Here is an 18,527-nt window from a genome sequence, read left to right as displayed (position 1 = left end):
CTAGGCCAGTTTCATCTTTCTGCCTTTTCTGCTACTGCACCAAGCTTTCTTGGGAAAAAAAAAAAAAAAAAAAGAAAAAGAAAGACAGTTTGGCTGACTGGTCTTATTTTAAATTCATGAATGACAAATACCTGAAATGGGGACTGCAATATTGTCAGGCAATCTTATTACTTTTCCCCAAGTTGCTTTTCAAATCTCTGAGACAATTTCACAGTTCTTTAATCTTGTCAAAAGTATCCTCTTACCCCACCCCATAACTTACTCTTATGAGAAAAGGTGTAAATGGAGGGGCGTATTCACACCTAGCACGATGCTACCTTAGAATGACGTGCCAAAGGAGGCCATCAGATGCCAAAGGCCGACTTTAACTGATTCAACAATTTCATTTAATTAGTTTTTATTAAGTTTTTATTAAGGAGGAATACACCCCTCCTTTGGAACCTTACTCATCACAACCTATAAAACTTCAAGATCAAGCTCTTGCCTTCCCCATATGTGAGCCATATAATTTGGGGCACAGTAATTTGTTTCTTTATGCCGACATTTCCGGTCTGTAAGGTGGGGATAGTAACTGAGCACTAACACTTAAAACCAGGTAGTGTTCTAAGCCCTTCAAATGTTTTCACCCATTTCTAACCCTCGTTATCTCCCTGTGTCACCAACACTACTGTCATCCAACTGTTATGGGTGAGGAATCCAAAACAAGATCTTTCAGCAACTAATCAACGGAACTCGAATCTGAACTCAGTGTAGCTCCTGAAACCATGCTCTTAACCACTCTACTCTGCTTATGGCATGTGCAATTATAGCACGTACCTCAGTGGATAGTTGTGAAGATTCATTGAGCATAATTTATATAAAAACATTTTGAAAGGACCTTACTATAGCAAGTGCCCAACAGAACTTAGCCTATGTTATCATTCTTGTTATTTAGATCTTCTTAAGGAGTTATATGTTTATTTGACCAAAGAGTCACTATCTCCTACAGGAAATTAGATTATTTTAGATACATCTAATTGGGGTGAAAGAAACACTCCTTGTGTGATGCTTACTTATATCTACCTTCCTGCAACTTTCCTCATTGATTCTGAACTGGGGATGAAGATAGGAAAAATCTACCCTCTCTCCCTTACAACAACCGTCAGGTATTCAAAGATGGGTGTCTTCCATTCTTTAGTCTAAATAGTTTGAGTCATTTTAGTCATTTCTCCTATGGAATGGTTTCCAGACTTTCTGAATAAGCTCTGGTTTGTTGAGGACCCCTTTACACATGGGCACCTAGAATACTATAGTTCATATGTGGATTAATGGTTGTGTACAGCTCAGGATATTAACAGAAAACACTTTGGGACCGCCTTCTCACAGTCTGAATTAAATTCCCAAAGACCATTCCAATGCCTTCTTTGCATGGGTAGGTCGTATTTCTTTCCTGAATGAATGCATTTATAAACAAATGAATTAATGAATACTGAGTTTACTCTTGAGTTAACTCCCCAATTTTGTTCACACTTACTTCTGCTTCTGATTTATACTTGTATGCTTGGTTGGGGGGAACATATGGCATGACTTTACATTTTTCCTTATTAAGCTTCATGCTGTTAGAACTATCGAGTCTTCGAACATTTTTCCATCATTTTGGATACTAATTCCGTCATTTCACATATTGTCTCTCCCTCTTAACTTCATGGCATCTGTTGATTTTTTTCCATTATGCCATCAATATACTCATCTGCATAAACAGAATACATTACAATCACATTCATATAAAGTATTCATAAGAGCCTATGGCTGAAAGTGTTTTAATTAATTATAAATTAATCACATTTTCTCAGCAGTGTATTTTATTATTAAGTGTCACTAAGAATAGCTATTTATTTTTTCATTCAATAACTTCTAAAAATATAAAACTATTGTTCCTAAACATTACCTGATTGGAGTAAATTTGAAACAAAATTTTATAAACATTTCAATGGCATCAACATTGAAATAAAATTGAGAAACATAAAATTAGTCTAAACTGGAAATAGGGTCAGACCCTATGGAGCTAACATTTTTATCACCAAAGAAATTAACTGAAGAAGTTAATCAGTCTCAAGGCATGTAGGACTGAACAATTGAGAAAATAAACAAGTAAGTAGGGGGTGGGCCTGGTGGCGCAGGCGGTTAGAGCTCCCCGCTCCTAACTCTGAAAGGCTGCCGGTTCGATTCCCACATGGGCCAGTGGGCTCTCAACAACAAAAAAAACAAACAAACAAGTAAGTAGGCTTGTCATCAAGAGCTGAACAATTTTAGTCATCCAATTTTATGTATCAGAGAGTTTCAGTTCTGTACTATCAAATTCATGAATAAGATTTCCTAGTTGTGAGAGCTAAAGGGCTAGTAATAAGCCAAGTGTGTTATTAAATGAAAGATTTAAAGAGAGAACATTTCTTAAAATGCAGCCATGCTTCCTTCACAAATTGTATACTCTAAAAGTTATTAAAGAAAGATGGTAAAAGAGAAATTAAAAATGATTCTTTGAAATATTGACCTCAAAATTTAGAAAAAAAAATGTAGTAAGTGAAATGTCTCAGTGAAGTATGGTAATTGTGTCACTTTACTTAGAGAACATAATTTTTAAATTTGCATTTGCTATTTTACATGTACTAATTTGAGAAAAAAACTACATTTACTTATTTGTACTTTGAAACAGGTTTCATCTTGTTGCCTTCTAGTTTTGCATAGTTTCTGGGAATAGCAAGTTTTTGTTATCATATCTGCCAGATAATCTCATCAATTATAAGACACTTAAACTTCTCAATTTGAAATTTTAAAGTTCCCTAGTTTAATTTTGACTAAATTAGATAAAAGTCAGATGTTATGTTTTTCATAGTTAACATTTCTTTTAATGTCATTGGGAACAAAATGTGTTAGGTATATAAATAAATGTAATCGAAGTCTATTATTAAAATTAGTGGAATAAAAGTAACACATATAGTCAAATCAGTAGAACAGCCTAATATTGCATATACGTGATATGAGTTATTGGAATTTATTTCAGTCTTGCAAAATATATGTTTCATTTTTGTTAATACTGATGTAACCATTTTCACAGCCATTTCAACTAAGTGAAGTAATATCACTTCAGAAAGAATACTAAAGTGGTTAGATAAGTGTAAATTTGAAAAAAAGACACTAAGATGTTTTCTAATTTTTTCTGATTATTAAATGTAATGCCTACACACTATAGAAAATTTGGGAACTATAGAAAAAATGAAAAAGAAGAAAAATTAAGTCAATCATAAGCCCACCATATAAATTAATATTTTGATATAGTGTCTTCTGATTTTTTCTAACTTTTTAAAGTAAAAACAAAATAAAAATATTTTTATAAAATACAAAAATTTTAAAGTAATGTATCAAACATCTACTTACCAAAATAAACAAATGTTAACTATTTTTCATATTTGAGTTAATATATTTTTTTAGAGAAGTAAAACACTGAAGTTCAAGTAGAACTCATCTATGTTCTCTCTTCTAGTCCTATTTCAATCCCAGGATAATTACTACTTTGAATTTGGTGTGTCTCTATATGTCACCATTTTTACTGCATGTGTATGTATTTATAAATATATATATAGCACTGTTATTCAAATCTATGTAAATTAATTTATGCTATATGAATTTTACATAATTGAGTTTCAATCAATATTGTTTGCAAGATCTATCTGTCTTCATACATAAAACTATATATAAGTCATTTTTATTGCTGTATATGATTTTATTATAATTTGGTTATCTATTCATTATGGTGCTGTTTATTAAGATAGTAACCAACATTTTTATATTATTAGTTATTCTTCATGAAATACTTCTGCAATAAGAAATATTTTTTCTATATTTCTAATCATTTCAGAAGCATCTGAAACTAATAAAAAAAATGTTTAAAAAAAGTCACCTAAAAGTGGATATGAACATTTTCAAGACATGCGATACATATTTGTTTCCTAAAAAATGTTTTCTGAAAGACAACACCAATTTATATTACCAAAAACAGTTTATGTGAGTGCCTAGCTCATAGCACTTTCACCAGCATTGAATAAACCAAGCCATTCTTGACTTAATTTATTAATTTTTAGTGGAAATGATTGACTTTGGGATGAAATTAAGTAGCATGAAAAAAGGCAATTTGCGTGTTAGATTGGTTGTAAGCCATTTGGTTTACTTCCAAGATCCACTTTAATAGCGTCTATTTATTATAAAATGACATTGCATCATCTTTATGTTGTGGCTTTTGTTTCAGAAAGCTTAGATATTGATCTGCTAAATATATTTTGTCTCTGCTATTATTAGGAAGTTTCTGAAATTTCTTCTGTGGTACATTTTATTATAACATCCAGTAATAAAAATATTATCTTTTTTTAGAAAGCCAGAATATGCTTTACTTTCTTTATTGGGTATTTGTGACCAGCATTTTTCATTATTTCAGAATTTTAATTTTAAGCTATAACATGATGGCATCTTTGGAGCCAGAAGACCTGAGAAACAACCCTAGCCACAGTTATACAAACTTCATCGAAATTATTCTCATTTTCCCCAGGAAATAATTATTAGAATCTTTATCCATAAAGTAGGAGTATTATTACCTTATTATGGTATTAAATAAATCAAAATGAGATCTTTTGAAATAAAGTAGAAATATAGGTTAGCATTAGTTACCCCTTTCCAAGTAGTCATAGTTGCTAGGCTCCCTACTAGAGCTCAGTGTTAGAGATATTTTAGAGGTATAATTGTTTTGCTTCATCTGCCACTTTGTCTGACACAGCTATGCAGCAAGTTTTACAGTGCTTCCAAGCTACTCAAATCATTACAGACCACGCAGGGCCTTATGTTCCCACAGCATCTTCCATCTTCTTCTAGCCACACACCATTTCTTGGAACCACTTCAGAAATCTTATACTCCTAACTTCTGCTCTCTCATTCTAATTTCTTATTCTTCTAGGTCTCTCAATCCCTCAGTCCTACTGCACTCCACTCTGACCACATACAAAACAAAAAGTTAAAATAGTTATCATTGATAGAGCTCTTTTGATTGCCCTTGACTTCCTCATTGAATCCCCTCAAACAATTTCAGTTTGTGCCATCATCCCCAAGTGTTCTATGTATGCAAAATCCCTACCCCTTCCTACTCAACAGATCATCTTGCTCCCTACTTCATCCAGAAAATTTGAGACCTTTAGACATGCTCTCTGTCAACTTCCAGCCACCCCCCACACAGTGCCCACTGACATCTATAGATAGATAGATTATATAGAGAGATTATATATATATATAGATTATATATAGATGATATATACTCGTATATAACACTCATCTGCTGAAATCACTTCTTATTAAAAATATTTTAGTGATGTTCCTTCACTCATACAATAAAGTCCTATCTCCCTAAGAAAACATGAGGCCTTCACAGACCCCATCCTCTTTTACCAGACTTATTTTTCTACTACTGGTTTTGTTTCAAACTTAATACTCCAGTAAAGCTAATTACCTGTTATTCCTGTCCATACATCGTGCTTTTTTTTACCACTCTGCTGCTAGCTAACATGTGCTTCCTCTTCTCTCCTCTCTACTGACCAATTTCTTCTCATCTTGGCTCCACGAGTCCTTGTCTGGCTTCTCTCATTACTAAGGCATATTGTTCCCCTTCCTTTATATTTCCATAATATCGTGCATTTGCTCTTTGGGTTTCTTGAGGGCAGAGACCATGCTGTGCATTATGACTCCGGTGCAGTGTCTGGGAATTAGATGTTTCATAAGTACTTACAGAAAGAAAGAATAACTAAGTTATAAAAGTTCTGTGAATTCATTCTTGTCCTTTTTTATATGGTGTCACTATGTGACAGGGACAGTAGCACTCACCAAATCTCCATGAAGTCCTTCTACATTTCCCAGCATTCCTTGAACTTAGGTCTTAGCCATGTTAATAGTTCTAGACAATGAGCTATAAGCACAAGTGATATGTGTCACTTTCAGCCCTAGATCTGTAAGGGCAGCAGCTAGTTTTCCACACTCTGTCTTCTCTGCTTCAGCTTCTCAGGAAGTCTTGAGATAGTGGTAACACAAGATTGTGGGTCACAAATCCACTTTGGACATGTAGTGGGAGTGGGAAGTGAGTTTGTCATTTTAAGCCTTTGAGATTTCAGGATTAATTTATTTTATTTTATTTTATTTTATTTTATTTTAATTTATTGGGGTGACAATTGTTAGTGAAATTACATAGATTTCAGGTGTACCATTCTGTATTACATCATCTATAAATCCCATTGTGTGTTCACCACCCAGAGTCAGTTCTCCTTCCATCACCATATATTTAATCCCCCTTACCCTCATCTCCCACCCCCTGCCCTCCTTACCCTCTGGTAACCACAACACAATCTAATCTATGCTAAATAATGTTCATTGTTCCAAGTTTATACATCAATCTCCATCTTCTTGCGTGCATATAAGGTTGTGTCAACATTACATAGTATGCAACTCTATCTCTTTTCCTAAAGTCTGCACGATGCCTAAGCTTAGTAAAAACTATATCACATGACTGATGTTTTCCAAAGGACCTGCCAGTTGTTAGCAAGCCCTCTACCTCAAAGCCTCTGCACATCAGAGCATGCTTTCTACACTTGATTTATGTTTTCCATCTCTGCAAATCTTGACATACAGGAAGATTAGTTCACTGCCTGTTTTCTGTGATCTAAGTGACAGTGGGAATATTTTCCTCCACAGAGCAATCCCCCACACTTATTCACACATTCCTCTGATTCCACGGCTGAATGCCATGCTCTAACTGTAGATTTTGATCCTTGTTATAATGGAAACTTCTGCCAGGAATAGTCCCACATTCCACTGCTATTTCAGGCTAAACGTATCAGAATCTATCTCCACAGTTGTACTGGAAGTCTCTGAAGCCCTGCTAATGTGTCAAACATATATGTATAGCTCCTACATATGCACATTTACCAATATTCTAATTATAACATTGGTACAATTCCATTCTTTTCCACTAGTATTATGTAAAATACATTGGCTTTCCTAATTAGGCCTCAAATTTTATTGAACTATGGTTGTATCTTTTTTAAAAGATTTTTATTAAAATATAGCTAACATACAATATTATATTTGTTTCAGGTGTACATCATAGTTATTCAACATTTATGTAATAAAGGAGTGATCACCATGATAAGTCCAGCAACCATCTGACACCGTAATACGCTATCACAATATTATTGACTATATGCCCTATGCTGTACATGACAAACGAATGACTTATTTGTTTTATACCTGGAAATATGCTCGTCACCTTTTCCCTCCTTTTTTCATTTTTTAATTGCAGTTGACTTTCAACATTGTTTTATATTAATTCCAGATGCATGACATAGTGGTTAGACATTTATATAATTTAAGAAGTGATCCCCCTGACTAGTCTAGTTTCACTTGGCACTATACATAGTTATCATCGTATCATTGACTATATTCCCTATGCTTTACTTTACATCCCTGTGACTATTTTGTAACTACTAATTTGTACATCTTAATGCCTTCACTTTTTTCACCCCACTCCCCCAACCCTTATCCCATCTGTCACCCCTATAAATCTAGTATTCATCTGACAGCATACATATTTATTAGATTATTGACTGTATTCCTTATGATATACCCCACATCCCTATGACTACTGTGTAACAACCAATTTGTACTTTTTATTCCCTTCCCCTTTTTTCACCCACCCTCCCAAAGCCCCTCCTATCTGATCACCATCAAAATGTTCTTTGTATCTATGAGTTTGTTTCTGTTTTGTTTCTTTATTTTATTATTTAGCTTCCACATATAAGCAAAATCATATTGCATCTGTCTTTCTCTGTGTGATGTACTGCAGTCAGCCCAATACCGTCCAGGTCCATGCATGCCTCTGCAAATGACAAGAACCCATACTCTCCATGTCTGAGAAATAGTCCATTGTATATATGTCCTACAACTTAAGGTAGTATATGTACTCTTTATCCATTCTTCCATCGACAAACACAAAGCCTGTCTCCATATCTTGGCCATTGTAAGCATTGCTGCAGTGAACATATAAATGCACACATGCCCTCAAAGTAGTGTTTTGGGTTTCTTTGGACAAATACCCAGAATGAGATTACTGGGTTCTTCTTGGTCTCTTGTTATAGACTTTGTTTTAAAGTCTACTTTGTCTGGTATAAGTATTGCTACTCCAGATTTTTTGTTTGTCTATCTCCATTTTCATGAAATATCTTTTTCCATCCCTTTACTTTCAGTCTTTGTGTGTTTTTCTGAAGTGAGTCTCTTGTAGGGTCTTGTGTTTTCATCCATTCAGACACCCTATCTTTTGATTGAAGTATTTAATACATTTATATTTAAAGTAATTGTTGATAAATATATAGTTATTGCTATTTATTTATTTATTTATCTATCTATCTGTCTTAAAGAAGTCCCTCTAACATTCTTTGTAATACTGGTTTGGTAGTGATGAACTCCTTTAGCTTTTTCTTGTCTGGGAAGCTCTTTATCTGTCCTTCAATTCTAAATGATAGCTTTCCTGGATAGAATCATCTTCATTACAGGTCCTTGCTTTTCAACACTTTGAATATTTTGTGCCCGTCCCTTCTGGTACAAAGTTTCTGTTGAGAAATCATCTGACAGCCCTATGGGAACTCCCTTGTATGTTGCTAACTTCTTTTCTCTTACTGCTTTTAGGAGTCTCTCTTTGTCTTTAACCTTTGGCATTTTAAATATGATGTGTCTTGGTATAGGTGTCTTTGAGTTCATCTGTTTTAGACTCTCTGTGCTTTCTGAGCTTGTATGTTTATTTCCTTCACCAGGTTAGGAAAATTTTTTACCATTATTTCTTCAAATAGGTTTTTAATCCCTTACTCTCTCTCTTCTCCTTCTGGTACTCTTACGATATAAATGTTGGTACATTTGATGTTGTCCCAGAGGTCCCGTAAACTGTCCTTGTTTTTTTTCATTTTATTTTTTTTATTTTTGCTGTTGCTATTGGGTGTTTCCCGCTACCTTGTCTTCTAAATCACTGATTCAATTATTTGGTTCATTTAACCTACTATTGATTCCCTCTAATGTAATCTTCATTTTAGTTATTGCATTCTTCATTTCTGAATGGTTCTTTTTTGTATTTTCTATCTCCATTTTTATGTTTCCTATCTCTTTGTTAACGTTCTCACCAAATTCATCATCTACTCTTCCCCTAAGTTCATTGGGCATCTTTATAACCCGTGTTTAGAACTCTGCGTCTGGTAGATTGCTTGTCTCCATTTTGTTTAGTTCTTTTTCTGGAGCTTTGTTCAATTTTTGGGACATGTTTCTTTGTCTCCCCATGTTGGCTGCCTCCCTGTGTTTGTTTCTATGTATTAGGTATGGCTGCTATGCCTCCCGATCTTAGTAGAGTGGCCTTATGTAGTAAATTGACCAGAAATTATGGCTGTATCTTGATTCAGTGATAACTCTTTCCTTTGGAAGAAACAAAAAAAAAAAAAAAAAAAATCTGACTTCAGGTGTGGCTTAATTTCAGGCTAATATGATGTTATCAGGATCCATCTTTTAATTCAAAGAGACCCCCCCCCCCTTTTCCTCATGCCTGAAGCTCTCTGGGCTGTAACCTCCCATTTTTGAATCTAGCAGGGAAGAGCAAGAGTCTTTTCCCAGAAGTCCCATTCAAAGAATTATCTACTATGATGGGATCATGATCCCATCCTTGAGCCAATCCCTCTGGCCAGATGAATACAATGCACTAATTAGCTTAGGCCTAGTGACTCCCCTGGAGTGATCAAAAGGAATTGACTTCAAGAGAAGCAGGTGGCCTTAGATTTGGATGGGGGGTACTTTCGGGAGAGAAGTCAGGAAAAGGTCATCATAAATCAAGAAATGATGCTGACATAATCATATTCTCTTTCTCCTTTCTCTGAATTCTCTACGTTCATGATTCTTCCCTCCCATGTGCTGCCTTGTGCTTTAGTTATTTATATGCATTTGTTTCCCCAATTAGGTAAGTAGCTATTTTGAGGCAGGACTGGGTTTTGAATAACTATGGATACTACACTGTGCCTTTTGCAATGTAGATATTTTCACTGTTCAACAAATAATTATTTGTTGGGTAAATGAAAAGATAAGCAATGAGTGGGTCTTATTCATACTATGATCACATCATGGTAATATAATGCCTTGTTTGCATGTAAGGTGCTAATATACACACAAGATAAAACCTACAGTGTGCCAAGTACCCTGGCAAACAATGGGGATATGAGAATGTGGTGATTAAAAAATTCACATTGTACCACCCTTCAAAATCTTGTACTACAACAAAGAAATCAGACACTTATTGAATAGAGTGTAATAAATGTTACAAAAGATAACTGTAGGGTGTTAAGGGAGAGAAATACATTTTAATTTTCATTCTTGTTGTTTAGATTGTTTCCAGATCAATTCTAGGTTGGCTACTTCGGGGTCCACCAGTTTTGCTAAAGTTCTGCTAAACTTGGAATTTCTTAGAGAATTAACACTAGATTCCCAAATGAAAGTTTGGGAGCACATCTTATATTGTGATAAGAAGAGACTAATTTGGATCTCTATCTCCTTTCTCTTTTATCTCTCTCGCAGCCTGAAGTTCTGGATCAAATACAAAATTTGAGGGAGTTGTGGATGGATAATAATGCACTGCAAGTACTACCTGGGGTATGTAAGTTTTCATTATACCATGTTGTCTAGCATCTATGTTATATGTTAATTGTAATTGATGATAATCTTAAATTCCGATGTTTGTACTTCAAAGTAACACATTTGTTAGGAGCATTCAATCACCAAGCATTTTTCACCGATTTGTTTTTGAGTAGTTCATATAACCTTTTGTGAGTGTTATTAGGTAGGTAAAGTGCATGAAAGGTATTTCTTGTTCTCTTAGGAGGATATTTGTTTTCTCTTTCTACATTGACTGTATTTTAAAAGCTAAAATGTTTATATTGCTATGTTTTGAAAAAGAAATGCTATATATAATATCAAGTCTTAGTTTTACAAAATTAACCTTGATATTTTAGGTAACTAGATAATGGTTTCTGTTCATAGTGTTAGATCTCTTCCAAAAAATTAAAATCTTTCAGATGATTTTTAGTAAAACTCATTTGCATTTTTGAAAATAGCAAGGATCATAAGGTGTTAAAAACAGAAAGTTAGAGTCAAAATTTTTCCTCAACTAATGGACAGTCCATTATCTCCTGAGTAGTAGGTTTACCAACCATTTCATTTGCTGTGACTAGTCCTACTTTTTCCATCTAGTGAAAGAATGACTTCCATAAAACACTGCCGTGTGTCACTCATACCACATACACTCAAATAAGCATGTACACACACACGCACATACACACACACGCACACACACACACACACACACACACACACACACAGCAGGTAAAGGCTCCCAAGCTGGTAGCCATCTCCAAACTCCTTGCATTAGGCTAAATAGCCAGGACAGCTGGATTTGTAATAATTCTTCAGCCACTGAGATTTAGATGTGTGTTCACAAAGCAAATTTTATTCTCTTTTGAATTGATATTAAAAATTTCTTTAAATGATTGCAAAAGCAACAAGAACAAGAAGCTTATTCTCTTTTGAACAAGCATAAGGCCACATAAAGGAGAATATCTGGCAAAAAGTTAGGGAAAAAAATACTTTCTTATCAAAAAAAATACATTTCTACCATCATCACAGACACAAAACAAAAAAGCATGCATATCTTCTATTTCTTGATTTATTCAAAAACCATTTACAAATACACCTATATGAACCAGAAACCATGCTAACATCAGGGTTACAGAGATAATATATTCAATGACCTTGAATATATTTGTTTGAGGAACTCACACGACAGGAGAAAAAGATCTGGATCCCACTACACATAGTAGAGTCTGATTTGTGTCATATCCAAGGTATGTATAAATCGTGGGGCGACACAAGTAAAACCCTCATCAATTCCCTGTGTAAGATTGAGGAATCAATGTTTGTATCTTGTTGGAAACGTTTGCAGCTGCTTTTTTAATATATTTGTTTATTCAAAAACACTTATATAGCATTTGTCATGGACTAGGAACTATCTAGAACTAGGTGTTTTACAAATATTGACTCATTGAATCCTCAAAGCAACTATGAAACTAGGTTTTTACCGTCCCTGGGTTATAGATGAAGAAACTGAAACAGAAAGAGTGAGTAATTAAGTAACTAGCCCAAGGTCATGCAGCCAGTGAATGGCAGAACTGTAATTCAAACCAACTCCTGTTGTTCACTATTATGCTCAAAAATGCTTTCTCTATAGCCTCAGTAGAAGATACAAATGAGAGTTAGGTTCATCTTATTTTTCACAATCTTTACATTCCCAAATCCAAACTTGCAAATCAACTCAGACCTCAAATTCCTTTATAATCTTATTATTGAAATGGAAAGGTATTGTGACATCTGTAAAACAGAAGTGGTGTTTAATTTGTCTGTGTCAATGGTAGATTTTTCTCATATGCTGCCAACTTTAAGCAGATTTCTTACTTTAGTTAGTACGCTTGAATTTCATAATTTTGCTATACTCATGGGAATACCCCACACCTTCCTGCCATAAACAGGCATGGCTTGTCTGTTTGTCACTCATCTTCAGTGTGGTTTTCAGCCCATGTCTATCAATTTCACAGAATGATTAACCCTAAATATTTAGTGTCATAAGACACGGAATGAAGCAGTTTCATTTTATTATTAGTTCATGTATCATAATACATTAAGTTAATACACTTTCTAAATACTTTAAGAAGCCTGGGCTATCATTTATCCACTCGATTTTTCATAATTCAGAGAAACAAATAGATAATGATCAAAAATTAGTCTTCTATACAGCTCTGTTTTGCGACCATCACTCTAAGATCAACCAAAATATGACTAAACAGTGTATTGAATCCACAATAAAAAAAAAAAAAAAAAAAAAAACAACTTCAATATCTTCTTTTGCTTGTAATGGCTTCTACTCTTCGTTTGCCCTCCACTGTTCTCCTATGGGCTCCTCTATGTCCAGAGCAATGTTGGAACAACATTCAATATCCTCAAGGACTCTGAGACACTGGGACTTATGGTCTCTATTACTCCAGGCTATTATTGCCTTTATAGATGTTTGAAAGTGAGGGTTTAGAAAAACTAAAAATTAAACACCAAAGAGTTATTTTGCTTCTATAAAAAGATGTTTAGAAACTTCACACCAAAATATTGAGTTGTGCTGGAGAGAGTAATTAAAGAAGCTTCAAAGAAGAAAGAAATTTCCTCATGATAAAAGAACAACAGAAAAAGGAAATACATACACACACAAATAGATACATATATCATTTTTCCTTGCTTACCAGAAGAGAAGAATGAGCTAAGGTAACATAATAGTTCCTTGGAATAGAAAGCTATAAGTAATGTGACAGTATTTTTCAAAGTGACATATTTCTAGGCATGAGAAGAAAGTCAGCCTGACTCACCCAAAATACTCAGTTGCTAGCCTAACAACTATTCACCTACTCCAAGGCTGTGCTCACACTATCCATAAGGGAAACTGAGGGAGCAGGGCTAGAGATATGTGGGTTAATTTATTAGGGAGCTAGAGAGCAAGAAATGTCAATATAATCACGAGGCTTTATAATGTATAACCCGGTAAAAGTGAGTTTGAATTTTAGCTCCACCCCTTATTAATGGGTTAACCCTAGAATGTTACTTGTAGTAGACGCTTATTATATATTTCCCCACCTTCTGGCAATGCTGCTTAAAGATCTCCACCCTCATCAGGAATTGTCTCGGCTGAAGAGAACCTCCTCACCCAGGATCATATCTCCTTTCTGAGAGACCTGAAATGACCAGTCAATGCAGGAATAGAAAGACCTGGCCCCTTCCCCTCCACTCAGGACAATCTAAGTTCACTGTTCCTTGAAGGGTCAGCTGAGCACTTCTTCAAGACTCGATCACAGCCCAACTTCTTTATCTGCACAGTTCTACTTTACATACCTCTCTCTTTCCACTGCTATTGATCCTAAGAACACTCTCATCAACTTCTCTTTGTCTCTGCCTCCCAGGGAGGAAACCCAATGTGTGACATCACTTAAACGCTAAGCTTCAATGTGTGTTAAAGTGCAGATTCTGATTCAGTAGGTCTGGAAGGGATCTGAGATTTGAAATTTCTGACAAGCTGGCAGGTGTTCCCAGTGCTGCTGGTCTGCAAAACACATTTTGACTAGCAAGAATGAAAAGTATTAAATCAAGTAATATATATAAAGAACTTAATACAGTGCCAAGTACTGTGCGTGTGTGTAATAAATGTATTTATTTGTTTGTTTAGTTATACTTTGTCAAATAGATAGAGACAATATATTAATAGTAAAGTGTACACAGGGAGACCAGACAAACCGATAGACCACTGAACACTGATATGTGGGAGACATTTATTTGCAAAACATGCCCTTAAAGAAAAGGAAAATTAAGACTTTCATCTTGCTCTAGGTCCTGTAGTCCATGTCTCAGCTAGGCAAGCACTGTTCACCCCTTGATTTTTCCTCTGTCCTCCACAGTCACTAATTGTCATTCCACTTCTAAATGTTTCTTGAGCCCATCCCCTCTTCATCCTCACTTCTGCTACATTCATTCAGGACCCTCTCATCTCCTCAGCAAAACTGCTTCCAGATCTTTCTAATGAGTCTCTCTGACTCCAGTCATAAATCTTCTCCTCACAGTTCCCTGAAGTTATTATTTCAAAGCACAAATCTGTTCATGTCATTCTCCATCTTAAAAGCCTTGAACAGCTTACGTTGACTATTAGATAGAGTTCATTTCTCCCCACCTAACAGCTGGCTTTTTACAATGCTAACTTCATCATTGTATTCTGTCACTTTGAGTTTCCCACTTTTCTTCAAATATGCCATGCTTTTTCACACTTCTCTGTGAATGTATGTGCTGTTCTCTCTTCCAGGTGGTTTCTCCTTTTTTTGACAAGCAGCGTCTTCCTGGCAATTTGCAGCTCTGTGCTTCTATGGCACTCCCTGCATGCTTTTTTTATTGCACATATCATAGGGTATTACAATTATTTGTTTGACAGTTTCCTTCACTACCATGAGCTCCTTAAGGATAAAGAGTTTGTCTCATGACAAGTCTCTCCCTATACTTGGCTGACGTATTCATTATTGTTCTCCAGTACATAACACAAGCCCTGATACATAGTAGATCCTCAACAACAACAAAAAATCTGTTGAATGAACAAAATATTGAATCCACTTAGTATGGTTAAAGTCCAAATCACAATTTAAAAACCTTTCTTATGCATTTTAAATTGTAAGAATGAATATGTCAACATTTGATATTTTGGTGGCAATTTATTTATGTATTTATTATTTATTTATTTATTTATTTAATTAATTCAGTGGCAACTTTGAGATTATTGTTGCGTTTTCTTTTAACTCCTGTATTGAGATAGAATTAACACACTGTAAAATTCATCCATTTAAAGTATATAATTCACTGGTTTTTAGAACACTCATTTCATTGTACTGCCCTTATCACAATCTAATTTTAGAACATTTCTTCTAAAAGAAACCCTGAAGCCATTAGCAATTATTTCCATGTCTCCTTCCTCCCAACCTCATTTATTTATTTATCAAATGATGGATATCTAGAGACCCTAATCTACTCTCTGCCTCTATAGATTTGCCTATTCTGGACATGTCATGTCACATAAAGGAATCATGCAATAAGTAGTCTTTTGTGACTAGAATCTTTCACTGCCTGTGTTTTCAAGGTTAATACACTTTGTAGTATGTATGAGTACTTTATTCCTTTTTATTGATAAATAATATTCCAACATATGGATATATCACATTTTATTTATTTATTTATCAAATGATGGCTATTTGGGTTGTTTCTACTTTTTAGCTATTGTGACTAACACTGTTTTGAACATTTGTGTTTTTGTGTAGACATAGGCTTCGTTCTTGAGTATGTACCTAGTGATTACTGGATCATGTGGGAATTCTAGCTTAACATTTTGAAGAGCTGCCAAACTGTTTTCCAAAGTGGCTGCATAATTTTACATTTCTACAAGCAATGTATGAGAGTTACAATGTCTCCACATTCTTGCCAACACTTGTTATTGCTTTGAAAATTAATTTTATAGTGTTGTAATTTTGACAGCTTGAAAATATCTTTCGAAAGTTTCTCAACTAACCCTGAGTTTATGCAATGTCATCAAGTCTATAGGGAAGTTAAAGATGTTGGTATACCTGGATATGTCGAAAAACAGAATAGAAACAGTCGACATGGACATTTCTGGATGTGAAGCCCTTGAAGACCTCTTACTATCATCCAATATGTTGCAACAGTTGCCTGACTCTATAGGTGAGAATATATTTTGTCATGAATCTTTATGTCAAATATACCATTTTCTTTCCTGACAGTGTAGTTTGTCTGTGTAAGTAGGGAATATACTGTTCACCTGATATCAATAAATTACCAAGTTCATTTTTCAAATGATAAAATAGTATTTTATCAATGTCTTGAAATGAAATGGTAACTCCAATTATCAAATTCAAGAAGGCTCTCCTATTAAATTATGCTATTAAACTGACATATTTACATTTTTTTCACATCTAAGTTATAAAAATGGTATTGTAGGGAGTATATATCTTAGATTTAGAGTAATGCAATAATCATGCATGTCTCCTTTCATTACTATAGACACAGTAGTTTCTATACACATAGGTTTGCTATATTCTATTGTTTAATACTGTTGTAGTATTGCTATCATCTAGAAATAGCATAAATATGTATAATAAATATAAAATATCTTTGTATTTCTATTATTTAAAAAGATACATTGTCTTTTACATGCTGTTAAAATTCATGAGAGCAGATAATTTGTCTGTTAGTATATATTAAACACTCAACCCATCCTGTTTAAATTTTATATGAGTAAAACTATGAAAGAGTCTAATTTAAATGAGTAGACCTTTTTGTATAGGTACCTTGCTATTACTATTTATGAGAGTATTCAGCATGTAGGGTAATCATCAAATTATTTAACTTTGGAACATAGGTTTTAACACTTTGAATTAGATATGCCATGTGTTCTAGAACTTGTTAAATGCTTCTGAAAATTAAGTCACAACCTAGGTAGCCTGAGTGAAGGGAAGCTAGAAGACAAGAAAATTTCCCAAACATTTCTTCAATAATCTATTGCTTCCATTTTCAGGCTGATAGAGAACACTAGTTTTAGCAAAACAGGCTAGCTTCTATTTCTAGATTTGATGACTTTTTTATGTATATAATCACATATTTTATGATAGCATTTCTCCAACTTGCTGTATCATACGTATATCTGCAAGCTTTATTAAACATTTCTACACTTCCAGGCTCTTTCTCAGAAAGTTCTGATTCAGTAAACTTGTGATAGGCCCTCTAAGCTGTATTTTTATTAAACATCCTAGGTAAAACCTATGATCAGATAGGTTTAGGAAATACTGTTTTATGCAATAGAAGGTAAGGAAGTATAATTATTTTTTTAAAAAAATCCTCTGGTGAAGATAACAGAAATTGTCATCTGGTTGAGATAACCATCTAGTTAAGGTTCAGACCTCACATTCCCACTCAATTACGACTCCATACCTCTTGAAAGACATAAAGAGAATAGAAAAATGACTTATAGTCAAAGAACATTTTGTTCGTCATTGCCTCCTCAGTGCCAAGAACCATGCCTGGCATATGGTAAGTGCTCCTTAAATATTTAGTAAATAAAATAATTTATCCATGCTTAAGAAGTATGAACATCTACCTGAACCTAAGATAAAATGAAAACACAGCCATGACCCAGCCTGATGGACTCCAGGCCATACACAGCAGTGCAGCCTTAGGTTTCTTCCCTGCAGTGGGAAAAAAAAAAAAATAGGACCTTAAGCATAGCAAGGGAACTTAAATTTACAGGAGACTGAGGAAGGGACCACTTTTCTATGAAGAGAGATTGACAAAAACCTGCAACTAATATGTGGAGCTAGGGTGGAAAGCAAGAAGTGACACAGATTCACTGCTCAAAACGGTGACAAGCTGGTTTGGACTGGATTTGCAATATCCACATGGAATGAGGACAACATGTTGCTGATATAAGACCTGGTTCTGAACTCCAGAAACGTGGGCGTCAAGTGGCGGGAACCATAAAACTGCCAGACAGGCAGAGGTGAGTGTCCGAAATGAGAAGATACTCATCCTCATAAATGAGCGCGCAAACAGAAATTTTTCATAGCTAGTGTTACGACTACCAAAAATTCAAATAAATAGAAAAATTTACCCCAAGGGAAACTGAAGTTATTAAGCAATGTAAAATAAAGATTGTATGTATGTGTTAATTCTCAATTAGATAATAGGAAGAATAATGTTTGTGAAAATAATAAGAACTCATAAAACAAAAACAGGAGCTAAGAATGGGT

At 34.5% G+C, this 18,527-nt stretch overlaps 1 protein-coding gene across 7 annotated transcripts in view; it reads left to right on the top strand.

Moving 5' to 3' along the window:
* Positions 1–18,527, top strand: part of LRRC7 (leucine rich repeat containing 7) — a 467,042-nt gene that overhangs the window by 332,777 nt on the left and 115,738 nt on the right. For all 7 annotated transcript variants that reach the window (XM_081056903.1, XM_081056902.1, XM_081056900.1 and 4 more), the window contains 2 exons: positions 10,666–10,740; positions 16,302–16,446. In XM_081056903.1, the coding sequence (XP_080913029.1) occupies positions 10,666–10,740; positions 16,302–16,446 (220 nt within the window). The remainder of the gene's footprint in view (positions 1–10,665; positions 10,741–16,301; positions 16,447–18,527) is intronic.

Source organism: Rhinolophus hipposideros (assembly GCF_964194185.1).
Source record: "Rhinolophus hipposideros genome assembly, chromosome: 8".
In the NCBI taxonomy this organism is placed as follows: domain Eukaryota; kingdom Metazoa; phylum Chordata; class Mammalia; order Chiroptera; family Rhinolophidae; genus Rhinolophus; species Rhinolophus hipposideros.
The sequence above is the reverse complement of the archived record's forward strand: the minus strand, read 5'-3'. Positions and strand labels throughout refer to the sequence as shown.